General features: G+C 39.5%; 1 protein-coding gene across 8 annotated transcripts in view; it reads left to right on the top strand.

The window, feature by feature from the left end:
* The first annotated feature begins 690 nt into the window (after positions 1 to 690).
* The window catches only part of NSD2 (nuclear receptor binding SET domain protein 2), a 151983-nt gene continuing 125928 nt past the window's right edge, over positions 691 to 26745 (top strand). For 2 of the 8 annotated variants that reach the window (XM_038400406.2, XM_043512595.1), the window contains exons 1-2: positions 691 to 898; positions 20012 to 20640. In XM_038400406.2, the coding sequence (XP_038256334.1) occupies positions 20041 to 20640 (600 nt within the window). In that variant the 5' untranslated portion in view covers positions 691 to 898; positions 20012 to 20040. Of the gene's footprint in view, positions 899 to 1373; positions 1548 to 4295; positions 4458 to 20011; positions 20641 to 26745 lie in introns of those variants that run through there. The other 6 variants (XM_038400412.2, XM_043512593.1, XM_043512592.1 and 3 more) reach the window with 6 other exon arrangements.

Raw genomic sequence — 26745 nt, 5'->3', positions numbered from 1 at the left:
TAGCTGTAGACTGATGTCTAAATGCCTGGGAAAGGCAAGGCCGCAGGTATGAAAGGGAGTGAATTTATAACCAAGGGTGAGAGGCAGCCGAGTGTTTAAAACTACTGCTCTACAAGAGGAGCCAGAAAAGGAGGAAAAAGTAGGGAGGGAGCCAGAGCATCTGCCCTGGCAGGCTGAGCCGTGGGTAGCTCCAGGAACATGTAAGAGGGGAAAGACTCTCTCCAGCCCGCAGCAGCGAGGGAACAGCGTGTGGGACTCAGCGCAGCCGCCGCGCACAGGCCCAGCCTGGACAGGGACGGCCGCGCCTGGGGCCACCCTTTAGCGCGGTTTGAGGGCGCAGGAAGTGCGGTTAGGGGGTGCTGAGGGGAGTCGCTCCGCCTTTGGCGGGCGGGGGGCTTCACGGGGGCAGCTCCTCAGGTCTGTTGAGCCGTGACTCATGAGGTAGGCAAGACACCGCCCCTCCCCGGTTCTCGGGAGTCCCGTCCCCCCCCGCACTCAGGGGTGCCCTGCGGCAGCTTCCCCATCCATCCTCCAGGCCCCCGCCGTTTGCAAGCAAGGTCCCGTTACCGCCTGTCGCAGGGGCTAGCGGCCCGAGGCAGAGCCTGACTCCGCTCCCGGCCGCTGGGCCGCGTATGCGGGCGGTTCCGTGCGGAGGGATTTGAAACAGCCGCTCCAAGGGCCGCGCGGCGGCGGCATCCAATCAGCGGCGGGGATTTTTCGCGCTGGTTCTGGCCGGAGGAGGGGGCGGGGCCGCCGCGCAGGATTCCCGGAGCTGCCGCCGTCGCCGCCGCCGCCGTTACTGCCGCCGCGTCTTCTCGGCTGCCGCCTGTTCGCGGGCATCGAGCCGCCGCCTCTCTCCTCGCCCGGCTCCTGTGCGAGAGGATGCGCCAGAGCGCAGGTCAGCGGGCCGAGCCCGGCCGGTGTCCCTGGGGCGGGGGGAGGCCCCCGGGCACGCTATGGCAGGCCCCGGCTGGAGGCGGGAGCGGCGGCGAGGCTGCCTCGCTTGCTCGCAGGGATGCTGTGCCCTGGCCCCGTGCGCTGCCGTTGGGAGGGAGGGGGAGCGGCTGGCAGCGGGGGTGGCCCGCGGCGCTGAGGCGAGGGGGGGGTGCGGTGGCCCGGCCCCCAGCTTCTCCATCACCCGACGGCGTTATCCCCCTGGTCTCCCGGTCTCGGGAGAGCCCAGCTTTCCCCCGCTTAGCCGGCTCTCCCAGCCTCCTCCTGGGCTGAGGGGGAGGCTCCCCTAACCTCCCCCGGTCCCCTTCGCTCAGCTCCCGCCTCCGGGCGGCTCTCGGGGCCCCCTGCGCGCACCCCCCGGCTTCCCCCCCCAGTGCCTGCCCATCCTCCCGCCGCAGGCTGCAGCGGGATTACTGGTGTGAGCTGGGCCTCTGATTCTTGGGTGTTGGAGGAGCGGAAAGGGGCAATGCCGAGGCTGGAGTCCCGGCTGTTGCTGCTTCATTCTTTTTCTAGTTCCCCCTTCCCCCCCCCCGCCCCGCACCCCATCTCTTCATCGCTGCTGCAGGAGGCGAGAGAAAATGTGACGGGATGGGGTAAGACGCCTGTCGGTGTCACCTCCTTTGCCAGGGTGAAAATCAATCAGTGCAATATTTATACACGCACACACAAATGGGAGAAAGATCTACTCGAGGCTTTTAAAATACCTCGTTAAACGGTGGTGGTGGGTATAAATCTACCCCCCCCCCCATTGCACTGATCGTGTGTGGTGTAGTCATCTGAGGGCTGCTACTGCTGCCTTCCCTGTGGGTAGAACTAGGATTCCATGGCAGCAGGAGTGAGAGAGTAACTCTGGAAATGTATGGAGGGGGAAGCCATGTTTGATTTATTCCTCCACCAAAGACTGGTGTGATGATCCTTATACTTACCCCTGCTGCGGTTCATTCCGGATCTGTATGGGAGGCGATGGCGATCCCTATTAGAGACGAGGAAATAAAATGTTACTGCCAAGACTTACATGCTCATTGGCTCGGTCTTTATTAAGTATAAGAGGATAGGTCTCTCGTAATTTGAATTGATATTTGTGTGTTAAAAGGGGCAGTGGAACTTGTATTTCCAAGGCCATAGTTATAGCTCATCCGTTGTGGGTTATAGCTCTGGGAGTGGGGGAGGGAATTCACATTTCTTGAGCGTATTTATACTTGGTTCTTTCAAAATATGTCTGCTAAATGGAGGGGCAAATACAATCAAAAGTATAGGAGCAGTAAATAGATATTGTATTAAAACAGATTTAAGGATTTATTTGCTAACAGACCAGTTAGACAAACATGAGGCAGGTCTAAGCCACTGCCTGTTTCTTGAATATTTTCCTATTGCTTTGTGCATTAAAATTGGTTTATAATTATTCTTAAATTTAAGATTGAATGCTGCCTATGCTGAATAAACAGAATCTCTTATGAAAGAGAGATTGAATCTTTTCAAACCTAAGACAGCAGCCCCATAGTGTAAGTTACCTATGAAGTGTTTGTATGGATTTTGCAAGATCAACTTGCTGGTAGTTCATGTATCGTTGTGCTTAGTAAAGGTCCCTTAAATGTGGGAAATATTTAAATCTGATCAAATAAATTTGCTCTTCTCCAGTATCTAAATACTGTTGTAGTGGAATCTTTATAAACTTATTGTTGAAATTATTATTTATTGTGGTAGTGCCTTGGAAACAGAACAAATGTACCTGAATAAACTCTCCAGTGCCATTTAATGAAATTATTTGACCTGTTGGATGTGCTTGGTGAATAAAACTGCTTTGGAGCAGTACTAGTCGGTGCTCAAATACGCACTAAAAACTAAAATGTGACTTATGTTGGATTTATGTGCTAGTGTAGAGCCACAAGGAGTGTTGATGAAATTTTTTAGGTGATATTTAAATAATAGTTAATTATTTAACTATTATTTAACAGATAATTAAATAGTCTGCACCTCTTGGGTAGAAATAAGTTATTTCTTGTTAAGAATATGGGAATAAACATTCACTGCCACCATTACATTCTCTTAGAAATATGCAAATATTGGCAGGTTAATAAAACATAAATTTATCCAATACCTTAATTAAATGGAAATGTCAAAAAGATATAAGTACCGTTTTATTTCCAGTAATTGGAGTGTAGGGGAAGTACTAATACTGACTAGTTCATAGTAGTTTTTTAGGATTGAAATTAGTCACATTAAAAATATAACTATATTTAAACTACTCTCAAATAACTAAGAATCCAACAGGAATGATGTTACAGAAAATGAAATATGATCGTGTTTAATATCTTTACAAGCACGTAAAGTCTCTTTGTCTTGGTATTTCAAATATCAGAATAATTACCTTAAAAATTGTGTTAGGCCTGCGAGACTCTGGCTTCTAAGACATGGGGTTTAATTATTTTAGGCTGGGAACTTAAAAGGGGCTATGATGTATCTTGGTTAAAAAGGCTTACTGAGTTCTAAAATTATGCATTCAACAAAACAGTGCAGGCCTGAAAGAGAGAGCTGTTACTATGTCCCATTGTTTCTGGCTCATTCACTTCTCACTTTTTCTTTGAATATATTGTGTTTCTTTCATGCCTCTAGTATTAATATGTATCCAAATCTAGGCCTCAGTCCTGCAATCTGATGTGTGTGGATCCTTGTGCTCAAGTAAAAATACCTTACTGGTACTCTATAGAGGCAAAAGGCTCCACCTGTCTCGGTCGGATTGCTGGAGAAGTTGTGTCTGCTGTAAATATTATAGCAGCCCTGCCATCTCCAGTCATTACTTCTTTCTGATGCTTACATAATTGCACAACAGAATTTTAAATTTAAAGTATAAATATTAAAGACTTGCAAACTTACGCAAATTGCAGGCATTTCCTCTACAGAACTCTGTAAAGCATCTGACTTCTTATAGGGAAAAAACTCAAATCCCCAGAAGAGCTGAGGACTGCACTGTGGAACGCTTCTTAGCTGGTGCCAATGTAAGCAATATGCATACCCTGATATTCAAGAAGCCTCTCTAATGGAATAAATTTGGTATTCAATAGAAAATTTGACTGTTTGTGTATTTGTCTAAGTTTTTGTGCCACACTCATCACTGTACTATCCTGTGCCTATTTAAATCTTTTAACTTCATTACATTTTTGTAAGGAATAACAAGCTAAGACAAATGAGATGGCTGTGTGGCTGGTGTATGTTCACCTGTGTAAGAGATCTGAATGTATAGGTGTCTTTTACCTTTTGACCAATGAAGAATAGACATATTTAGGCAGAATAAAGTGGATAAGCAATCTAGTTTTCTAACAAACATCTTATTTTCTTGTCAGTGGAGTGGCTTTGAAGCCTATGTGTGTCCTCACCGAAGAAAGCTTGACATCTCTACTGTATAGTTGGCGAAGAGAAGGTGAAATATGGCACCCAAGGATGAATGGCCAAATGGGGAGGAGAACCAAATTAAAAAATGTACATATCTAGCAAATTGTGAATGGGTGGGTTTAATTTTATAGTTTAAAGTAGAAAATGAATAGTTGGGAGGCCTTTGTGATTGACAACAGAAAGAAAACAGAAGAAAAGTGTATTGAAATGTAAGAAACGCCCCTTCAGTCCTCAGAAATAGTGTTAACTTCAAAATCATACTTCTTTCACTTTTTTTAATCTATAGTTATTACAAGTAGCACCTAAGATAAAGTATAATTATACAAATATCAATTATTTTTCTTTCCGATTACTTTGTGCATTTGACAAAAATTGAGAAAATAATAAAAATGGGAAAATGTGATAGTAAAAATTTTAAACTACTTTTAACGTTTTGTTTGGCTGACTAGATTTCAAGTTGATAGTGACCCTTTTGAAATAAGCATATAGACTTTACCCTATTAACGTAGGGAAACTTTACTTTTTTTTTTTTTTTAAAGGGGAGCTATAATATATGTATATGAGAAATTTTAAGATAGGATAGGTGGCATGCAATTGCAAACTGAATGCTGGGCTTTGTGTCATGTGTACCTATTCTATACCCTGCATACTCAAAACAAAAAGGGCAGACAAAGTACTGAGAGACCCAAGAATTATGGAGTGCAGATGTCTTGCACATCTCAATACCCTGTGCCTGTTGACGATAAATTAATGCGTACAATGTGCATCAGTGTGCTCACCATCAAATATCTTACCTGATAAATGTCAATTTCAATGTTAGGCTTAAAAAATCAGTGTTTCTATACTGTATATAAAAAGCTACCTCTTACTATGAAGGGAAAAATATAATAAGAGTATTCAATAAAAGAATAAATATTTTAAATACGTTTTCTCTTTGCCATAAACAAATAACTGTTAACTGTATTGCACCAAAAGTAAGTCTTCTGTGGTTGTGTTTTTTTTAGTGATTAAAAATAACAAAGTTGTATGGGAGTTATTTAGACAGGCCATGCTGTAATGGGCCATAACATTGAATGTAGACATTTTAAAGCATCTGCCTGAACATTTCGTAGCAGTGTATTTTGTACTTACTTTAACTGGCTAAAAGATCTGGAAATGTAAAATGTTAGCTTATACGTATTTCAAAGCTTTCTAATGTTGGGCAGAATTCCTTAGCCTTGGAGCACAGTTGACATATAAGCACTGGTATTTGACATAATATGAAACTAAGCAATAAACTATATAGGTGGTTAAAAGAGTGTAAAGTTACAAGGTTTCCCCAACAGGTGGTTGTCCTGTTTCTGTTGTTTTTTGCCCCCTACACTTCAACTACCCTTTCTTTAACTTAACATAAGGTGATGTTTGGTACTAAAAATCAATTGAACTTCGACTTCTGTATAACAAACTGTAGCTATTTGGTGTAATTCCTCCCATTGCAAACATTGGCGGGATGGGAGGAAAGCGAAAAATTATATGCATAGGGAGGTGTAAAGCATCAGATGGTGGTCATATTAAAGATACCTAGATAGAAAGCCAAAGGGCTAATTGCCCCCATAACTGATTTTTTTTTTTTTTTTTTTTTTTTTTAAACGCATGCTCTCTCGTGGTGCCTACTTAAGAAATGGCTACTAACTGAAAAATACAGAAGTCTTTTCTTAAGTCTATCTATTTAAACTTCTTCATAAAGAGTTCTTAATCAGGTTAAAAGGACCTTGCATAATGGCCTTAGAATCTATAACCTGCTTTGTGTGTCTGTAGAAGCTACTTTCAGTTTGTCTGCTGAGTGAAGTCTTTAAAGTAGCCACAAGTTTGATGCCTCTGTCATCTCAACAGAGAAACTGGCCCGCCTCTGTGAAACATGCTTCAGTCTGTACCCCTTGTCAAAATTTCTTGTAGCAAGCTTATGTTAAGTGTTTGCATCTCCAGTCAATAATTAAAAACATACACAATAAATTACAAACTTACACTTGAAAACAATAAACGATTTAGCTTTATTCAACATTGGAAGATCAAGATTCCATTTTTCTTTTGCATCAATTGATATCCCAAACAGAAAAATGAGCATTATCCTTCGTCCTGTCTGTTTTATAATGAACCAGCGTTCAAGGAATAGAAGAGGAGGGCTAAGTGAGATCTTTTAAAAAATAATATTTAAAATCAATTTGAAATATTATGGAAAAACTGATGTGATAGAAGAATAAAGGAATTGACTAATAATTTTAAGAATCCTGGTAAACAAAGCAGTACATGCACATAATCTCCTGTCATAGTGTACAGACCCTGAATGATTTACTGCCGGGTTTGTGATAAGTAGTGAACAAATTTTCTTTGAAATGTTATTCTAGTGTGTATTAGTTTGAGGAGCAAAGGTTTGAGATCATGAAACTTGCCACCTTGATGGTATACTATTGAAGCACTAGCCACACTGGCATTCAGAAAAGGCTCAATCAGAGTGTTATCTCTATAGAAATGAATGCCCAGGTTATAGTCTCATAATGGAGACAAGAAGAAGCATATAAATCCTCAAGAGATCAAAGCCAGTATGGGCCTTGAGGAACAGTACAGAATATAAGGTTAGAATATGGATCACTACACTGTAAGTTCAAAAGTGGTAGCACCACAAACTTTGAATCAAATAATTTAGAAAAATTACTGCTCTAATTGAAGAATTTCCTATGAGACATATGGATTGCCAAAAGTTGTGTTTTGGTAGCTTTTATGAGTGAACTGAAAACACAGATTTTTTTTTTTTTTTTCCAAACAAGCAAAATATTGCTGAACAAAAAACTGAGTATGATCAGTATAGTATTTGGGTTTTATAAGGGCGTAATATAAAATACTTCATTGTCAAAAGTTGTCAGGCATCACATATCTTAATCTTACTAGGGTAGGATCTTGAAGCTTGTTCTGAAGAAAACGTTCTCAGTACTTGTTAATGGAAATCAGTTTTACTTTCTAAATTAACCTTTTTGCTGCTGATGTAACCCATAGTCTGTTTTCAGTATCTTAATAATGTATTTACAGATTTGCCAAACATTAGGAACAAGAGAGACGTACAAAGTGTAGATCCACTACTTAGTGGGGAAGGAGAGCTAATAATGGACAGCACCAAGAAGTGTGAGACAGCACCAAGAAGTGTGAGATGTTCAGTGCCTGTCTGCTTCATTCTCTGCTAAAAAGGTTAATTGTGTTAACGTAAGAGGAAGGAATGCATGCCAGAATAGGGAAAGAAGAGTTTAAAGAATCTTTTGATAAGTTAGATGTATTCAAGTCAGCAGAGCTTGACAAAATTCACTCTCGGGTCCTTACAGAACCATTAGTTATTATCTTTGAGAACTTACGGAGGACTATAGAAGGGCAAACATAGTATCTGCTATTTATTTAGGAAGTTTTGAACAGTTTACAAAATCTTGCCATATAAATACCAGAAACAAAGCAATCCTTATAACAATTAGCTTTTATTTGAAGAGACATTATAAAGGAATATAATCAGTGCTTTCTGTTTACCAGAGTATTACCATATTACAAAGTGAGTATCATTACAACACGTGTGGTGTTTCTGGTGGCTTTATTAAATAGAGTGAAATCTCTATACACACATTTAACAGACCAGGCATGTATATAAAATGTTAATATTTAAAAAATAATTGGACAGATGTGCTGGGTTTTTGCAAGTGAATGTACTTTGCCTGAGTATTGAATAAAAGGTAACCATGTATTTATCTGTCCTCTGCCTATTTTGCTGAGTACATAATTAGTGTGTTAACTTTTCCATTAAACTTCCTGTAGCGTGTGTGTGTGTGTGTGTGTAATTTTGAACCATTCCTCTATGGTTGGGCTGTTTTTCTTTTCCCAGTGAGAGGCTCTCAGTAGTTGAACAACTCATAGTATCTATCTTGAAAAACAGGAACAAAGAGGACCCAGGGATTTACAGACCAGTCAATCTAACTTGGGTTCCTGAAAAGGTACTGGAAGAAATGATCGAACAATTAATTTGTAAGTACCTAGAGGATAATAGGCTGAAAAGTAATAGCCAGCATGGATTTGTCAAGAACAAATCATGCTAAATCAACCTAATTTCCTTTAATGATAGGGTTACAGGCCTAGTAGATGTGGGGAATGGAGAGGGAAGAAGCAGTAGGTGGAATAGAGCATGATTTTGGTTACGCTTTTGACACAGTCCTTATGGCATTCTCATAAGAAAACTAGGGAAATGTGGATTGGAGATGAAATTACTGTAAGGTGGCTGTATAGCTGCTTGAAAAACCATACTCGGAATAGTTATCAATAGTTTGCTATCAACTGGAGACCATATCTAATGGGATCCTGCAGGAGTCTGTCCTGTCTGGTACAACTGTATTTAGTATTTTCATTAATGACTTGCAATATGGAATGAAGAGTATGCTTATAAAATTATGGATGACTCCAAGCTGGGAGGGGTTGCTTGCACTTACACATTCAAAATAACCTTGATAAATTGAAGAATTGATCTGAAATCAACAAGACAAAATTCAGAAAAGAAAAGTGCAAAGTACTACACTTGGGAAGAAAAAAGATCAAATGCACAACTACAAAATGGGGAATATCTGGCTCGGCAGCAGTACTGCAGAAAAGGATGTGGGGATTATAGTGAATCACATATTGAACATGAGCTAACAACGTGATGCAGTTGTGAAAAAAGGTACTGTCATTTTGGGGTGACAGGCATGTCATATGTAAGACATGGAAGGTAACTGTTCTGCTCTTCTTGGCACTGGTGAGCTCTCAGCTAGAGTTCTGTCCCATTCTGGACACCACACTTGAAGAAAGATATATGTTAAGGGGTATTACAAAGAAGATGGTGATCAGTTGTTCTATGTGTCCATTTGAATGTAGGACACAAGAAGTTATTGGCTTAATCTGCAGCAAAGGAGACTTAGTCTAGATATTAGGAAATCTTTCTAACTATAAGGGTATTTAAGTAGTGGAACAGGTTACCCAGGTAGGTGGAGGAATCTTCACCATTGGAGGTTTTTAAGAACAGGTTGAACAAACGTCTGTCAGGGTGGTCTCAGCGTACATGGTTCTGGACTATCACTTTTCTTATTGGTTAGTAATGAGAAGTAAGTATGTTTGTGAATTTGAGGTACTTGTGTAAAAACCTCCTCTGTTCATGTTGACAGATATTAGAGAGCCCCAGTCAACAGCCTGATGGAAGTTAAGCAATAGTAAAAGAATAAGGGGGATAATCAATTAAATTATTAGAGCAGATTTAAAATTTATAAAAGGAAATGCATACACAATGTGTATTTGCCATTGGAACTCCCTGGTACAGAATGTTACTGATGGAACACTTTTAGATTCCAAGAACTAAGCAAATAAAAATGTCATCAGCAGTTGCATAACAAGACGTATTAGGAGAAGGAGCTGCACCAATAGGATAACTCGGGGGTCCCCAACGCGGTACCCGTGGGTGCCATGGTGCCTGCCAGGGCATTTTTGTGCACTCTCAGGACACCATGCCTCTGAGAACTGTTGCCGTTTCTTGGCAGCATTTCGGCGGCAGCGCTTCTTGCCACTGCTGCTTCTCGTTGGCATTTTAGCAGCGGGGTGTCGGGCGCCCGCCACAGTCTTCTGGGAATAGCAGTATGCTAGAGAAAGGGCCGCTGACATGTGGTGCTATTATGGATGCCCAGAAAATAAGGGAAGCTTCAAGTACAGTCTTGAAAAATGTAGCAGAGATACAGTTATTTTGGGAGGTTATGGTGGGGGGAGAGAGAGAGGAGTCCTCATAGTGTTTATCAGGTGCTGTACCCTAATAAGAATAAGAAATCGGTGTAGTTGCTCCCATGTAGGTTTGGGTGGCCAGGAATTAGGGGCGGAAATGGCATGCTGGTGTTGCCACCAGCATGCGATGCTTGGATCCTGCAGGAGATGCACACATCTTCAGTGTATGCCTTGTTTGGTATGAGTGTGTGGTCAATTTGAAGTTCCTTTGCTGGGCTGGAAAAGAGTAGTTCTCCTCACTCTCTTCTTGCTGCGTGGGTGTGATTGGGAGGTTCAGCTGTTTCCCTATTGGTATTTAGAATGGAGATGGGGCTCCTCTTTGCTTCTATTGTTTTGTGGTTCCCTCCCTGGATTGCGCTTGTACCACTGTTGCTGTCCAAAGTCTTTCCTTCCTCTCCAATATGGAGAATCTGATCAGTTTCAGTCAAGCTTCCTGTTGTTTTGAGCAGTAGGAGTGAAACTTAGAGGACTTTCTTAAGCAAAGTGAGAGAGGACTCTTTTTTTTTTTCCTCGTGATTTTGCAGAGATTATATTTAATCTTTCCTATCACACACACTTCCAGTTCCACCTCCAGCAATGGTTCTTTTGTTACAATTGGTCAGGAAAACTTTGGGCAAAGTGACATTGATCAGATTTGTGTAATTGCTTTTCTAGTGCAGCAAAGATAGTGTTAGTACTTGCAGAAGAAACCCCGCTTGCCATCAGTGCTTATTGATTCTGGGAGTTAGTGTGGTCCCTCCTGTCAGTATAAGGAAATTGATTTTCCAGTTTCTCCTTGCTTTACGTTGTGGGAAGAGGTCATGAGTCTCCTGAGCTAGGAGGAAATTCGAGCACTCTTCCCCTTCTCTCTCAGGAAGTATCTTCTTCTTTTTATAGCTTCCTTACTTAAGCATAGCTGTTGTTAGGCTACTGAAACATGTAGCCTAACAGGCCACAGCTGTCAGCTCCTTCTCCAAACTAGGCAGCTCTGGCAATCACTTAAAAGCTGTTTTTTTTCTTGTCACATAGAGAAGGGTTTCAGCCCCTTTTTTGTTCAGGCAGGGATAAGCCACATGTAAACATTATTTCTCTTAAATGAAAACATGCTTTCATATTAGGGTTTGAAACTCTGCTCCTTCTTTAAAAACAAAAAATTGGGGCCAGAACTGTGTTGCTAGAACTACTTTCAATATTGCTTAGTACATCTTAGCAGTTTTGATGAATAGTTACTGTATATGTGCACATATTAGCCATTCAAATCTTCTTTTAAAAAAAGTACTAAAAGATTTAATCTTTCTATGTAAATGCAACTTGTGCAGAGAGTCTGGTAAATTTTAGTGTCTTATGCCTTCATAAGATTGTTATCCCAGTTTTTATTAGTATTTTTAATATAACCGGGCATTACATCTCAAATACATTAGTGTTGTATGGTTCTGGTTAAGGATGAACTTCAAAATTCTTGCATTTAGGTGCCTATAACTTTCTTAGAACTTAACCCTTTGGACTAAAGTTTCCCATGTTTGTTTTCAGACAAATGGCATATTTCTTTGTTTGGTAAAATTTGTTTTGACTGTCATGCCCTTTAAGTTTTTAATGCATTGATTTGCATTTAGATAACTCAGATTATATTTAAAACATCAGTCTTGCATATATTTGGTATTCAATGGGTCAAATGCTTTTGTTGTGACAGGATAAATTTGGGTTAGAAAGAAATTTGGTCAGTCTGGTGGGTTGGGTTTTTGTTTTGTTTTTTGGTGTGTGTGCAAAGTAATTTCTATTGAAGTTAGCAGTAATTTTTCCTTCCTAACAATTGGGGAATGAGGTCTTATGTTAAAAATGTCCTGAGCTGCACACTAGTCCTGTACTGCAAGACACATGAAAGTCTAACTGTTTCTTTGGCATCATGATTTTATACAGAAGAGAATCTGAATGAACGAGTGTCCAGGATATTCAAATTTAGTATTTAGAAGAAGGTCTTATCCCATCCCTAATCCTTTTATTTATACATGAATCATGTATGGATTCATTTAATTCTGATCTGAGAACAAGCACAAATTTTGGATGATCTCAAGATGGATGAAAGAGGAAGAGAGAAATCTCTTAGGATTACAAAATTAGCTTCATCTTATGTTTTCCCTCTCAAAAGACTTCCTACAGAAAATGTGCCATCTGTTGGCTTTTTTCAACATGAGTTGAAAGCCTGATTTGTAGATGTTAAAGGTGGTGTTTGTGGATAAATGTTTTTAAAAGTTTATACGCACTGATATATTAGCGGGCAGGCAATTTTTGTGCTGTTCATCTTAGAAGTTTTCCTGAAGCTATAGGGGAAGTTCAAGTGAAGTTTTCTTTTGATAACTTTCTTCCATTTCCTTGGTTTGGCAGAAAAACAGTCCCACTTGGCTAGCTCATAATTTCTGTGACACAGAAAAAGCATCTCTGAGATTGCTGCCAAGGTGGTAGAAAGAAATAATAAATAATACCATATAAATGCTCTTAACAATCTGGACAGTAAAACACAGGAATGTGTTTTTGACATGCAGAATAACCACATTTGGCACCTGACTTGCTGTCATATAATAAATGCTCAGCTAGTTAATAAAACTATTAAAATATACACAAAATAACTTACTCCATGTATGTAGAAACATTCAATTAATTATAAACAGTATATACAAAGCCCTTGCAAGAACATGCATTTGTCCCATTAAAATATCCAGAGACCTGCTTCTCTGTCCAAATCCCACTTAAAACAAACAAAAACAAAAACAAAAATCTCACTTCATTCAAAGAAAATGGTGTGTTCAGATACCGAAAATGGGTTCCTGTGAAAATAAGTATCCATTGTTTTCATACAGCAAACTACTAGGCCCCCAGTCTTTCCTGTCTTTCCTCCTTGCTGATGTAGATGGCGCTTGGTGGGTCATTGGTCAGTATCATATTAAGGCATTAACTTGAGCTCATTAGCTAATTATTGGTTTTTGTTTCAACCTCTCCAGTCTTTCTTTTCTACCCTATGCAGAGCACTCCAAGTTAGAGGTTGGGCTTGTAGCAGCGCTTGTACAACATGGTTTTCCAACAGGAGCAGAGTGATGGTATCCCTAACCACTGTATCATATTATATTCCTGTAACATTGCTCAATCAAGTATCTCTTTTTGACCATCTCATTTCATTTAGTATTGTTACACTCTCATACATCAGAATGCTGTAATCTTAGAGGTTATGAATCTGCTACTGTTGAACCTCTCCTGTTCCTCCTTTTCTTCTTCCTCCAAAATGGATTCTTTGGTCATCTCCCTCAAGTCTTCTCAATTAATTGTTCGTCTCTCCATTGTGCACATTGTTCCACTTAACTCCATCCCTGGCTAACACCTTAGATCTTGCTTTCTTTCTTCATCTATTCCTTAGCTGCTGAAAACCTCTGAATGGAAACTGGACACTAAGCAGGTGATTAGGTAGTGAATAAAGGCTTTTTCTTTAATTTTCTTCCATTTTTCTAACCGGTCTTTCCCCCCCTTTGCTTTGAGTTCAGGGTTCACACACTTTGCTTCCTGTATGCTACCTTTTGACTTCCTCCTTCTCACCTTTTATCCCTATGTGCTGACTTTCTCAAGGCTTGTCTGCTTGGTGCTATAATGCACCCTGCAAGGAAGGGAGGGAAGATTTCTAAAATGCACCCTGAGCTCCCCTCTCCAGAAACCCCAACAACCTGCAGGGTGGATTGGATTTAAATTACGATTTAAATCACTAGTCTGGAAGACTCAATTAATCATGGTTTTCTACATAAAAGTGCATTCTTGTTGGTTGTTATAACCTTAATACATATTCTTCACAACTCGGAGATAGATGCAGGTTTCATTTTTAGAAGGTACACATTATACATTTTTAAAGTGATTTATTTTGAAAACTTTTCAAATTAGTTTTACAGCTGTAACAGAAAATGAATGATTTTTTGGTTATTTCATTTACCAACGGTAATTGAAGCAGATATTTATGAAGTCATTAGGAGGTGAACTATCTCCAATTCAACAGGTTAATCATTAATATTTGGAGGATTTTCTTGCCATGCTCTATTCAGAGGAGAACATCACCAAACAGACATTTAAATTGTTTTATTTAACTAAAACAACGTTAAGTATTCTGGATTTTTTTTCTTCAACAACAAATATATATATTTTAACAAAACAAGCATATGTCCCTGGCGTCTCACATTTATCTCCAGACTTCTTCTCCTTGTCCAGATCTATTCCGCCCCCATTAATCCGTTCATTGAACTTCTTGGAAACTTTGCACTTTTAGAGAGAGGTAAGGGATTGACTCTATGTAAACAGATTTGCAGAAGGACAGTAGAGTTGAGGTCTGTTATTTATCACCTCTCTATATTATTTTATTTATTTATTTAAAACATTTGCTGTTAACAAGCATGTTATCTCTGGAGATACAAATCCACAGTTTGAAAACTGCAAAATTAAGCATCTCTGATGGTATCTTCTACACTGAGCACTGAGTCCCATTGGGTAGAAAGAAAGATTAACCTAAATAATCTAAACAGAAGCCTGTGGAACTCCATAAAATTGGAGCCCTAATCCATGAACTATTGGAACTCATTTAAAAAACTTTTCTTAAACATTACATGAATATATTGTCTCATAATATAGAATTAGAATTTATAATCCCTATTCCATGATATATCTTTGAGCTATAATGTTTCTGAATTAAAACTACCTTTTAGATTTTTTTTTCCTCTAAAAGCATTTTATAAAAAAAAATCCAATTTAAATTTTAAAAAAATCTGATTTTTTTTTTTAAATCATTTGATTTTTATCCACCCTGACAACCTGTCCTTGAAACTGTCTCTGACTACTCTACTGTCTGTGCTGTCTCCTTTCCATTTGCCTCTGAACTGGTTACAGTGACTTCTTACAGTGACTTCCTTTTGTCTAATTCACTCCTTGATCCAATATACACTTTTTGTATAAATAATTAAATATTGAGAGAGACTGACTCTATATTACTCTGGTTAGGATACTCATGAGATGTGCTGTGCTCAGATTCAAGACCTTGTATTGTGTCTCCTGTGTACCAGGTGGAGCACTAATCACTAGGATGGGTGCATGCTGTCTAGGTTTTGAGCAGAAATTCCATCGTGGACCTAAAATGCTGTCCTGATGAAAGTTTGGTTGAAACTACTGCTTTACTGCTAAAAGCTTTGGTTTCAGAGAATTGGGATTTTCTGATGAAGAATTGTTTCATCAAAAATTCCCAAATTGCTGTACTTTTCAACCCTTTCTTCCAGTTCTTGCAATATTTATATTTAAGTGGTGTGATGTTCAGAGATCTACAGTTTTCCCTCTGCTGATGTGCATAGGCTTACAAGAAAGACAGCATAATTTAATTTGATTATTGAAATAATTTCTAGCCGTCTGGTTTTGTAGGTTAAATTTCTTTTGTCAGACGACTTTCTAGTTTAGAAAAATAAGCGAGAATGAGAATCCATGTGTTTTTAAAAGGAAAAATGTTAATGAATTAGTAGTGAGAACAAAGACAATGGGGTTGTAAAATACAAACCTCTTAATCCAATAAGCTACGCTACATAGTTGATCAGATGTTTGATTAGTCACCAGAGGGAGCTCTTACCTTCATGAAGGTCTCTGTATATGGCAGGTTTTCAGAGATCTTTTTTGTATGCTAAGGCAATTTAGGTGTTTAAAATAAACTGGCTTTTTGTGCTATAAAATTAGACTAAGAATTTGGGTGGGAAGTACAAGATTAGTCATACATATATCATTTATAGTAAAAATAAGTGCTCAAAAAGGAAATGTGCTTATTGCAATAACTTTAAATTTCAGTTTATTCTGTGATGGTTGTGTCTCCTTATATAATTTGGCTAAAATCACTATTTTTTGTAGGAACAATTCATGTTAAAAATTCCATTGAATCTGAGTATGACAGACTAGAATTTACTAACATGAATTAGGTTTTCAGTTTCATTTTTCTGTCAAAAATTGAATCACTGTTTTTAGAGGAGTTTTTGACGTGGTTTGGTTTTGTGTGTTCACAAATTTCCTGTACAATTACCAACTCTTTAAATTTGCCTTGCAAATACTGCTTGCAGCAGCACTAATCATTCTAATAATTTATCAGGTACTACGCTTAATTTCAGGTTTCAGAGTAGCAGCCGTGTTAGTCTGTATTCGCAAAAAGAAAAGGAGTACTTGTGGCACTTTAGAGACTAACAGATTTATTAGAGCATAAGCTTTCGTGAGCTACAGCTCACTTCATCGGATGCATTTGGTGGAAAAAAGTTTTTTTTGTTTTTTTTTTTTTTGTAGCTCACGAAAGCTTATGCTCTAATAAATTTGTTAGTCTCTAAGGTGCCACCAGTACTCCTTTTCTTTATACTTAATTTGTTTGTTCACAGTAGTGCTTTCCAAATTGTCAGTTTCAAACATCTTCCAATTATACCATTGGGAGAGTGCTTCTGTAGAGGAGCACTCTAGGGATAGGAATTGATGTGTAACTTTAGGCTTTACTTACACGCATAGCGGTGCAGCTGCAGTGCGTCTGGTGAAGACGCTCTCTGCCAATGGGAGAGAAGCTCTCCTCCCGACATACGGCTGTCCACGCAACATAAATTATGCCAACATAAGCTGTAGTGTAGATATACTCTTCAGACTCTCTCACTTGGAGTCGTACAGTGAGAGAGGTTATGGAGTATGAAATGGGGTGAAAACACAGCATTTTCCCTGACCACTTAGGTGAATTTAACTTCCTGATTAATATAATTATTTTAAAATCTTCACACATGGAGTTTGCTTTTTTTAACCTTAAAAATTCTGTTGCCATCCAAATCTGTACTGATTCTCACATCTCTCCTTCATCTTACTCCTGACACTTCTTCCTGCGTGTCCCACTACCACCTTATTTACAATGAGAATTTATCTTTTTGGATCATGTAGTCCATCTAGTTCTTTGACTATAGTAGTAGAATGATTACTGTTCAGGTAGGCATAATTACAGTAGATTATCTATTCATTGGATTTATTCAAGAATGCTATAGATTTTTAAAAAAGAAGTTAAGACACAAGAAATGGCATTCCTTTGTGTAGCCTAAATCAGGGTTTCTCACAGCAAATTTTTTGTTGGCTTCAGAGTGCGGCCACCAACTCTCGCTGGTGGCTGCTCTGAAAATTTTTCCTAAAATTAATTTTAGGAAAAACAAACAAATATGTACATACACATGTCCAAATCATTGTAACTTACTTATGTAGGGGTTGGTTTTTTTTCAGACTCAAAAATAATGTACAGTGGTCTCTATTCTTTACTGGACCTAAACGGAATAAAAACACAAATAATGTGCTGTGCACATTTTTGTATTTTTTTTCTTTCTTTCGCTTCTTTGGTCGCTTACTAGTTGGTGAGTCTGCTGCTATGAAACCTGACACTTGTATGTTAATATCACTTTTCACAGCCTCCAAGCTAGCTACTAAATCTGCTGTGAAAAGTAATATTAACAAACGTACAGATATCACTTTTCACAACAGATTTACTCAACCCCAGCAAGCCCAGGGACAAATTAAGCCCTGGATGGGGAGGTGCTCCTCTAGCATTTGTGTTTCCAGAGGAGGACCTTGTAGGAGGGACCACTGCTTTGTCCACCCCCCCACTCCCTCCCAATCACCACTCAAGAGGCTGTGGCCGCAAGAAAAGCCTCTGGTGGCCACATGCGGCTATTGTGGCTGCATTTGAGAAACACTGGCCTAAATTATCTGTGCAAAAGGCCTCCAGTCCTTACTGTCTTTATTTTTGCTAACTCTGGTATAGCACTGATGGAATCGGAGACATCTACAACAAATAAAACAGTAAAAATGTGACTCAGCTCCACATGTAAACTGGCGAATCATCCCATAAAGACAAGGTTTAGAGAAACAGTTTCTTGATACCTTAAACTGTTGTTTCAGGGAACAGCTAGCTCTGGAGCACACAAGAAGAAAGGCTGTTCTCAGTGTAATCCTAAGTAACATACTGGAGTTCAAGAAGTAACAGGCTAAACCACTAAGTAATAGTCACCTCAGAATAACTCAGCTCAACATCTTTGAGGAAGAAATCCTACTGAAAACTAGTACTATGGGACAGAATGTCAGAAAGGAGGTATCAGCTGTCATGCATAAGTCCATCACTAATTGATAAGGGTTTGGACAAAAGTACTATATGGTAGACAGCTATTCAGTGGTTGCCTATTGTGGGTTTTCTTGCACCTTCTTTGAAGGTATCTGATACTGGGCTAGATGGATATGATGTGAATCTGATCTGATCTGTTATAGCAGTACCTATTTGATTTATGTCAAAGCAGAACTTGGTCACCTTGTGAATAGATATTCTAATTCCATTCTTCATGAATTCATAGCTGTGTTGTGCTTTGCCTGTATTAATTATATATGAATCTATAATTAGAATTCTGATCTGGGTCCTGCTAATGTTAAACTATGGTGTGTGCATATTGAGTAGCGGTCCCAAAACTGTAGGGTGGCCCAGGCCAGCTCCCGGGGAGGCAGGGAGGGAGTGCCACCCAGCCCTGCTCCACTCCCAGCTCCTGCCCCCAGTCTCAGGCCCCAGCTCTGCACCTGGTCCTAGCATTGGCCCCTGGTTGTGGCTCCGTTCACAGCCCCAGCCTCGGTTCTCTTACCCCTGTCCGTGTCCACCCCCTTCTACCCCTTCCTCCTCAGGGGCTGTGGCCTAGCTCTGGGGAGGGAGAAGGGGTGTGATGCTGAAAAGTTTGGGGACCACAGATATAGAGGTTTATGCTACAATAAAAGTATCTATTTCCCACTGTTCTCTAGAAAGAGAGAAAAATAAAGCCGGTGCAGATGGTTTGCCTGATGCTTTCTGTTTGAAAATGTAGGGGTTTTAACACTGAAGTATGCTGGGTTTTCCTTTTTAAATTAATTTTTAAAATATGTCAAGATCAGATTATGCAGCTGAAACTGCATTTGTGTATAAAATTCTTCAAATCTCCTTTGTTTTGGGGAATGGATGTTACAAAAGATGTAAAATCATAATTAAAAACCTCATTTTAGCTATAGGTTGCTGGTTTAAATTTTGCAGTTTGGTCATTGGGCTGAGGGAAGTGATCTTATTGGCATCCATCCAGTTCCTAGTGGACAAATTCCACATAATAAAACCACCACCATAAGTGGAATTATAATTACTGGCAGTCTCAGCAGAGAAACCAAGGGTAAAGCATGAGGAATGATCTACGCTTTTTCCCTAGAGGATGGTGCTTTGATGCAGTGTTGGCCACCACCTGCAATGTAGTGTGAAGTTTGTCCTTTCATTTCCCATGGTGTATCTGTTATGTGAATAAACAGGAAAGTTGAGTCTATGGGACTTTTTAATCTGGCACACTTTACTAAAATTAAACAAATTTTTTTACATAGTTTTGTTACTAATACCATGTTATGTCTAAACTTTTATCTTTACATACTTTATAATGTTTTTGAAATAAATGGAACTGCTTGTGTAAAATATGTGAGAAGGATTTGGGCTGTAGATGTTTAAAATTAATACTCTAAAATCACTTTGTTTTCCTATTTGGACTTTTGTTAGAGAATGTTCAGGAAATTAGAATGATTTATCGTCAATTAATTACTATTTCTTAGAATTTTTGGTACTTATGTACTGGCAATAAGTAATGCATATTACAATGCTTAGGTTGCATATTCTGTAGAAAGAAATCTACATTTAAAAAAAAATTATCTAAAAATATTTTGCAGCTTAAAATCTTACAGAAGCAGCTTTAACCAGACACTAAAAATGACAATTCTTTTAGCATATTCTTCTATATTTCTCTATTAAAAAATCTTTTTTGTTTTTGTTTTGTTACAGCAGTGTAAGACTGGAAAGATCTGGGCTGAATGGACTTTAGCATCAAAAGAAGTTCTCCTCTGTTAACTCGAAAAAGTGTTAACCACATCAAAATGAAGCAGGTACCAGAGATCCTTGGAAATGCCAATGGGAAAATGCAGAATTGTGAAGTGAATCGTGAGTGTTCTGTCTATTTAGGCAAAGCACAACTTTCTGCCACTCTGCAAGAGGGTGTCATGCAAAAATATAATGGCCATGATGCTCTTCCATTTATTCCAGCCGATAAATTGAAAGATCTAACTTCTCGTGTGTTTAATGGCGAGTCCGGGGCACAAGATGCCAAGCTTCACTTTGATCCCCAGGAAATAAAAGGAGTTGGAACACCACCCAACACTACTCCTATCAAGAATGGCTCTCCAGAGATTAAGCTGAAAATCACGAAAACCTACATGAATGGAAAGCCTCTTTTTGAATCTTCCATTTGTGGAGACAGTGGAGCAGCTGTGTCCCAGTCAGAGGAAAATGAACAAAAACCGGCAAACAAGGAGAGGAGAAATAGAAAAAGAAGCATAAAATATGACTCCTTACTTGAGCAGGGTCTTGTCGAAGCAGCATTAGTATCAAAGACTTCAAGCCCCTCTGAAAAAAAGGTAGTAAGTGTTTGTGTTTTTTTGTTTTTGTTTTTTTCAAAAAAAATCTTTTTGCTGCTAGCCTTGTTTGTTAATCAGATTATTGCCGCTTGACCCATGAACGTACCAGGTATTTTTATTTCAAGTATTTTGAGTATGCATCTTCCCTCAAACAAGTGAGTCTTGTCGATTGTTCTTAAATCCAGAGCCATTTAGATCTTTGGACCTTCACATTGTGCAAAGTTCCTAATACTTTGAATGTTTTTTGGCCATTATTCTTCTATTTTCCCTGGCTTCAGATGAAGTTGAATTACTTAAAGACAAATTTACTTGAAAAGACAAACTTAAAGACAAAAGCGTTCAATGGCTAATATAGAATAGTTTGTATAGAGAAATGAAGACTAACATTTATTAGCAGTATGGCCAAAAGAAAGATGCTACTCTTATAAAAAGTTCTTTTCAATTAAAGGTATAAAATTAAATGATTATATATAAACACTGAATAAATTATAGCTTTATTTTCTATCAAAGCCATGTTTGGGTCCTCTTTGCTGTCATCCTGGGCTTAAATCTGACTTTACAAGAACTTTTATATTTTGTTTCCTAAAAATTATTAAATTAACGCCATGAAAAGATTTACAAGTAATTTTTTTTTTAAGTTCATATCAATTGGACCATTTTCATAAGTATCAGGAATGTTACTCATATTCATCTAAGAAATTTTAGATCTAATATACAGGATGAATAATAAACATTAGCACTAAAACATTTCTAAGAATTTTTGCTGACCAAAAAGCATAAAATAGCTTATTGTACTATACAAGGAAGTACATAAATGTAGCTAAATCTACCAAATTAAGACTTGTAAATTGAGAAACTTAAATTAAAATTTTACGTTTCTCCAAAATACTATGTTAAAATGATCTCATTAGAAAGTTATTTGCAGCTACAGAAAATGCATAAAATGGTAAAATAAGACTGTAACTGGTATCTAACAATTAAACACAAAGTGAGCACTGAATGCAATCTTACTTCTTGGCACATTGATCTCCGTGGTTGTTTGGGACAGTGGCTCATGAGCCACTGGCTTTGATGTTATAGAAGTAGATTTGTGGACCACTTGAACGTATTCAGCAAGCATCTCAGTCTGAGAGAACCAAAAAATCTGACATTTCTTTCTAGTTGTAGCAGACCAACTGATCGCTTTTCTATAAACCCTCTATACACAACAGCTTTGTGTCTATCAGCTGTAAATTTGGCCACTGGATCATGTCCCCTGCAAATTTGATTCTGAAGTGATCCATTGATCATATTTGTGGATGACATCAAAATTTGAGGTAGCAAAGCCAGGAGAACAGAATGAAATTGTAAATAGACCTGGAGAGATTAAGAGCGCTTCAGGCAACAAGGAACAGAATACTTCAGCTGGCTGGAATGGTTGCAGAAAGGAGTGGCTCCTCGTACAGTTGAGCCCAGAGTACCTTTTTTACTTGTCTTCACTTAACAATGCTTCCCATATTTAGTAAGCTGCCAATTAAATGTGCTGTTTAGTGTTTACTCCTTCTTACAGATAATTTAATGAAGATGTTCTTTAGGGTACTGAAGAGAAGTTTTTTCTTTAACATCAGCTTGCTTCCTTCTCACCTTTCAATCAAATGTTACCATTTTATAGCATGATTCCTTTTAAAACATATTATTTATGGTCCATAGTTCTGTTATCCTACTGTAGATTTTCTGTTCTTGAAATATTAGATTCATTATTCTATTAGGAACTGAAATTGGATTTTTTGAATAGTTAACTGTCAATCACTTGTTTAAAAAAAAATTTTTTAAGCAATGGTATACTTCCTTTTTTCCAAATCTGGTTCCACCAGATCCCTGCCACTATTCTCCATGTATTAAAAAAGACTGTGGTTCAGTAAGTTAGCTAGCTAATACCCGTAACATATTATGTTGAATATCTAGACCAGGGGTTCTCAACTTTTTTTCATAATGTGTTAAGAAGTTAACAGTTGGTTCTTCTTCTAGTAGTGTCCATATGGGTGCTCCATTGTGGGTGTGTCTGCGTCCCTCTGCTGCTGATCAGAGAACTTTGGTAGCAGTGTCTGTTCAGCCCACGCATGCGCTCCGCCCTTGCTCTGCCATGAGACTAAACAGGGGGCCCAGATGAATCCTTCTCAACTGCCCTTGGCTGGAGATGGAGCTTTAGCTGTCTGTTCACGGATCGTTAACTTTTTTTAGAATTTGCAAAGTTTTAGCTTTCTTCTGAAGCCTCTTTTCTCTTTACTTTGTTTACATTTTTATTTGGCTGTTGCTAAAAAAAAGAAAAGACTTTGTTCTTTCATCAAGCCTGGTGGGGGACTCCCCTGGACATGGTATGCCCGGCTCCCTGGGCTTCAAGAAGTCTCAGTGGCAAGTAATCTATCCCTTTGACTGACGGACATTGTGTGTCCTCTGCCTGGGGTAGAAACACTTCCCACAGAAGTGTGGTTTGTGTCAGCAACCAAAGCCCAGATCCAGAAAGGACAGAGAACTGAGGCTTAAACTCCTACTCATGGAATCAGTCCTTCAACCAACCGAGCCACGGTGGGAGACCTCACCACAACTCTCTGATTTGAAGAGAGGTGAGCCTAAAGGGACACCCGCCAGCCATTCACGTAAGGCCTCTAAGAAAAGGTCCGTGAGTCCCCATAGTGAGCCCCGATCGACCCGAAAGCAATCAGTTCGATCAGTAATCCTGGATATTGACGGCACTGTAAATCCGTCTAAATCTGGTACCTAGGATTCATGTGGTACTGTCCTGATAGAGAGCGTCAGATTGCCTAAGGACCCAGTGGGCAAGAGAAACATAGAAAATCAATCCTGGGTAAGGCTCTTGCAGTATGGACATCGGTACTGCCTCTGGTACGCCAGGCACTATCAGGTCCATATCACTGGCTTCTTTGGTACAGGCATCTTGGCACCCACAACCACCACTGGTATTGACACCTTCAGCGCCACCAGACTTCAGTGCATGACAGACTTTTCGGTGTCTGATGCTCCAGTACCGAGTTCACCTGGCGTCTTTGCCTTGCTGTCAACCTCTGCCATGCATCACCCTTTTCGTCTTCTGAGTGAGAAAGTGAGCAAGAGGATGTGGTCTCCTGCCACTCTTCTCACCCGCTGAATGATGCCCAATTTCACTGTGGACCTCAGTCATGTCGTCATCCTGATCCACAGCTTCCCTGGTTTGGTCAGCCGTCGTACCAACCACTGCATCCTTTTCCATCGCAGTGGCCCTATTGGGATCATTGGCAGGCTCAAAGACAACAGACTTCCCATAGTCCCAGTTTTTCCTATCAGCAACCAGGGAGATACCCTCCTTCAGCTGCTGCTTCAAAGGCATCTGAACCACCTGATCAGGCAAGAGAGAAATGGGAGGCTGAAGATGAGGAGGAAATTACCCCTCAAGCCCATTTCTCATCATCCTCACCAGATGAGACGGTGATGTCCCCTCTGTCATCTTTTGCAGACTACTTTAAACTGTTGCAGGACCTGGCACAGCGGGTAGCAGAGGCAGTAAAGATACTACTACAAGAGGTGACCACAAGCTAGTGGATATTTTACGTTCTTCTGCCTCATCCAGAGTAGCCTTCCCTATTAACGAGACACTCTTGGAACCTGCCAAGATCATATGGCAGACCCCTGTGTCTGTCTGTCCCACAGACATGCAAGCAGGCTGACAAAAAATATTATGTGCTGGCAAAAGACTGTTTCCCTTCTCCCACCCACCTCTCAATTTGATCATACTGGATGCAGTCAACTCAAAAGGCCCCCAATTTAAATCTACCCACTATGACCCAGACTGAAAGCACTTGGTTCTTTTGGGCAGGAAAACATACTCCTTGGCCACTCTTCAGTTCCTCATTACAAACTATCAAGCCTTAATGGCAAAATACAATTACCAGAATAATTTGAAACTGAACTCTTTTATTAAAACAGCTTCCTGATGCGCATAATGAACAATTCAAGGCCATAGTCAAAGCAGGCCAACTGGCGGCTAAAACATCTCTCCAGTCTGTACTTGATGTAACGGCAGCACACTCCATTTCTACTGCCATCATGATGAGACCAGCCTCTGTTCTAATGGGCATATGAAGGAATGGGACCAACTGCCAGCACCAATAATTCTTTATGCAATGTTGTTGGGCACCACTAGGATGATCACTGATAAGACTGATGTTTGAGGAAAAGGAGGAAAAATCTAAGCCAGCAGGAAATCTAGGGATTGGTCTGCATCTACTACGATGTTTGCCCATGAGGCTTTCAGATCCATGTGGGGAAAGTCCCAAACCTCTGACCTCAGTTGATATATTCTGGGATTGTGTCCTAATTTCCTGCTCTGTGGCTGACTCTGACTCTGCCACTTGATTCTTACATTCACTGCTCCAGCAATGTTTCACCCAGTGGGAAAACTGAAATATTTTCAGATTCTAAGGCCGGAAGGGATCATTATGATTATCTTGTGTGCCCTCCTGTACTGCACAGGCCATAGAATTTCCTCAAAATTAATTTCTTGAGTATATCTTTTAGAAAAAACATCCAGTCTTGACTTAAAAATTGCCAATGATGGAGAATCTACCATGACCCTTGGTAAATTGTTCCAAGGATAAATTATTGATAGTGAGAATAATTAATTCCCTATTTCCAGTCTGAATTTGTCTAGTTACAACTTCTAACCTTTAGATTCTGTTAAGACTTTCTCTGCTAGATTGAAGAGCCTATTATTAAATATTTGCTCCCCATATAGGTACTTATAAATTGTAATCGTCACTCCTTAACCTTCTCTTTGTTAAGCTACATAGGTAGACTCGAGGAGCTCAGTCAGTATAATGTACTATTTTGTAATGCCCTTGCTTTGGGTGCTTTCCTGGTTAGGTGGTGGATGGAATGACATCAACCATCTGTGGTTACTGACCATGTGCAACAGAGCTTATAGAATTTAGTATAGACAACTTTGTATGGATCCTTTTACCTGTAAGTAATGTCAGGCTGGATAAATTCTTGCAATTCAATTTCAGCCTCCTCGATTCAAGATAAACACTTCATTTTCTGGTGTCAGATGTGGTATTCAGTTAGAGCAGATTTTGGATGTTAGGGTGCTCTTGTAGCAGCATAGCTGTGGTAGCATACATGCAGTACACAATCATCAGCCATATGTAGCATGGGGAATAAAATCCCAGATCTTAATCCAAATCCTCCTACCCAAGGTTTTAATCACAGAATGAAGTGCAAATTTTCTTTTGGTAGGTGGTAGTACTAGACCTTATTTGGAATATACTGACTAACAATTAGAAGAAAGGTTTGGTTCCATGTGGGAGTGGTGAAGACCTGTAAGCCATTGTTCCTCTTCTCCTGATGTTAACTTGGCCAGATTCTCCCTGAAAGTTGAGAGGCTGATAGACTTTTGGTCTTCTTCAGAATTTTCTCTCATCCATCTGTAACAGTATGAAAAGTTCTTATTGTCATAGAGATATGTCCAGTACTGCAGATACTTTGAAGATGTGATAGGTTTTTTTGGTTCTTGGGTTGTGGAAGAGTTTGTGTACATTTACTCACACTGTTTAATGCAGTTTCCCAGATTATCGTTGTTTTCCCACCCACCTCCGCCCCTTAGTGGCCAAAGATGTAGCTTGCTGTGATGAGGCACTTACTTCATATTTTCAAGGTTACCATGCAGTCTGTAGAAATTTTTGAGGGGTAAACTGTTCCATTCCTTTCAGAGGTGGTAACTTAGATGCCAGTGTTGGTACTTGAAATGTTAGCATTGTTAACCACTTCACTATTCATCAAAACAAAGAAGAGGAAGTATATTATACAGATCTACACAACCTACTCTTGAGTGACTGCTTATTGTGAGTAGGCCTTTAACAACACACAGCAAAATTTGGGCTGAGTGTAATAGATTTAATTTTCCTGAAGTGGGGCTCAGCTTTCAAAAGTTTAGATGCATTCACAAAAACAATAGTTATCACAATGAATCCATTAAAGATTGTTAATCTAATAGGCTTCTTTTATAAAAGGTTAACAAATAATATGCTGTGTAAGTGGGGTTGGACTTTGGTTTCTCTGGAATCCTTCATTTGA

This window comes from Dermochelys coriacea, chromosome 4 (genome assembly GCF_009764565.3).
Source record: "Dermochelys coriacea isolate rDerCor1 chromosome 4, rDerCor1.pri.v4, whole genome shotgun sequence".
In the NCBI taxonomy this organism is placed as follows: Eukaryota; Metazoa; Chordata; order Testudines; family Dermochelyidae; genus Dermochelys; species Dermochelys coriacea.
This window is presented reverse-complemented; position numbering and strand designations above follow the sequence as displayed.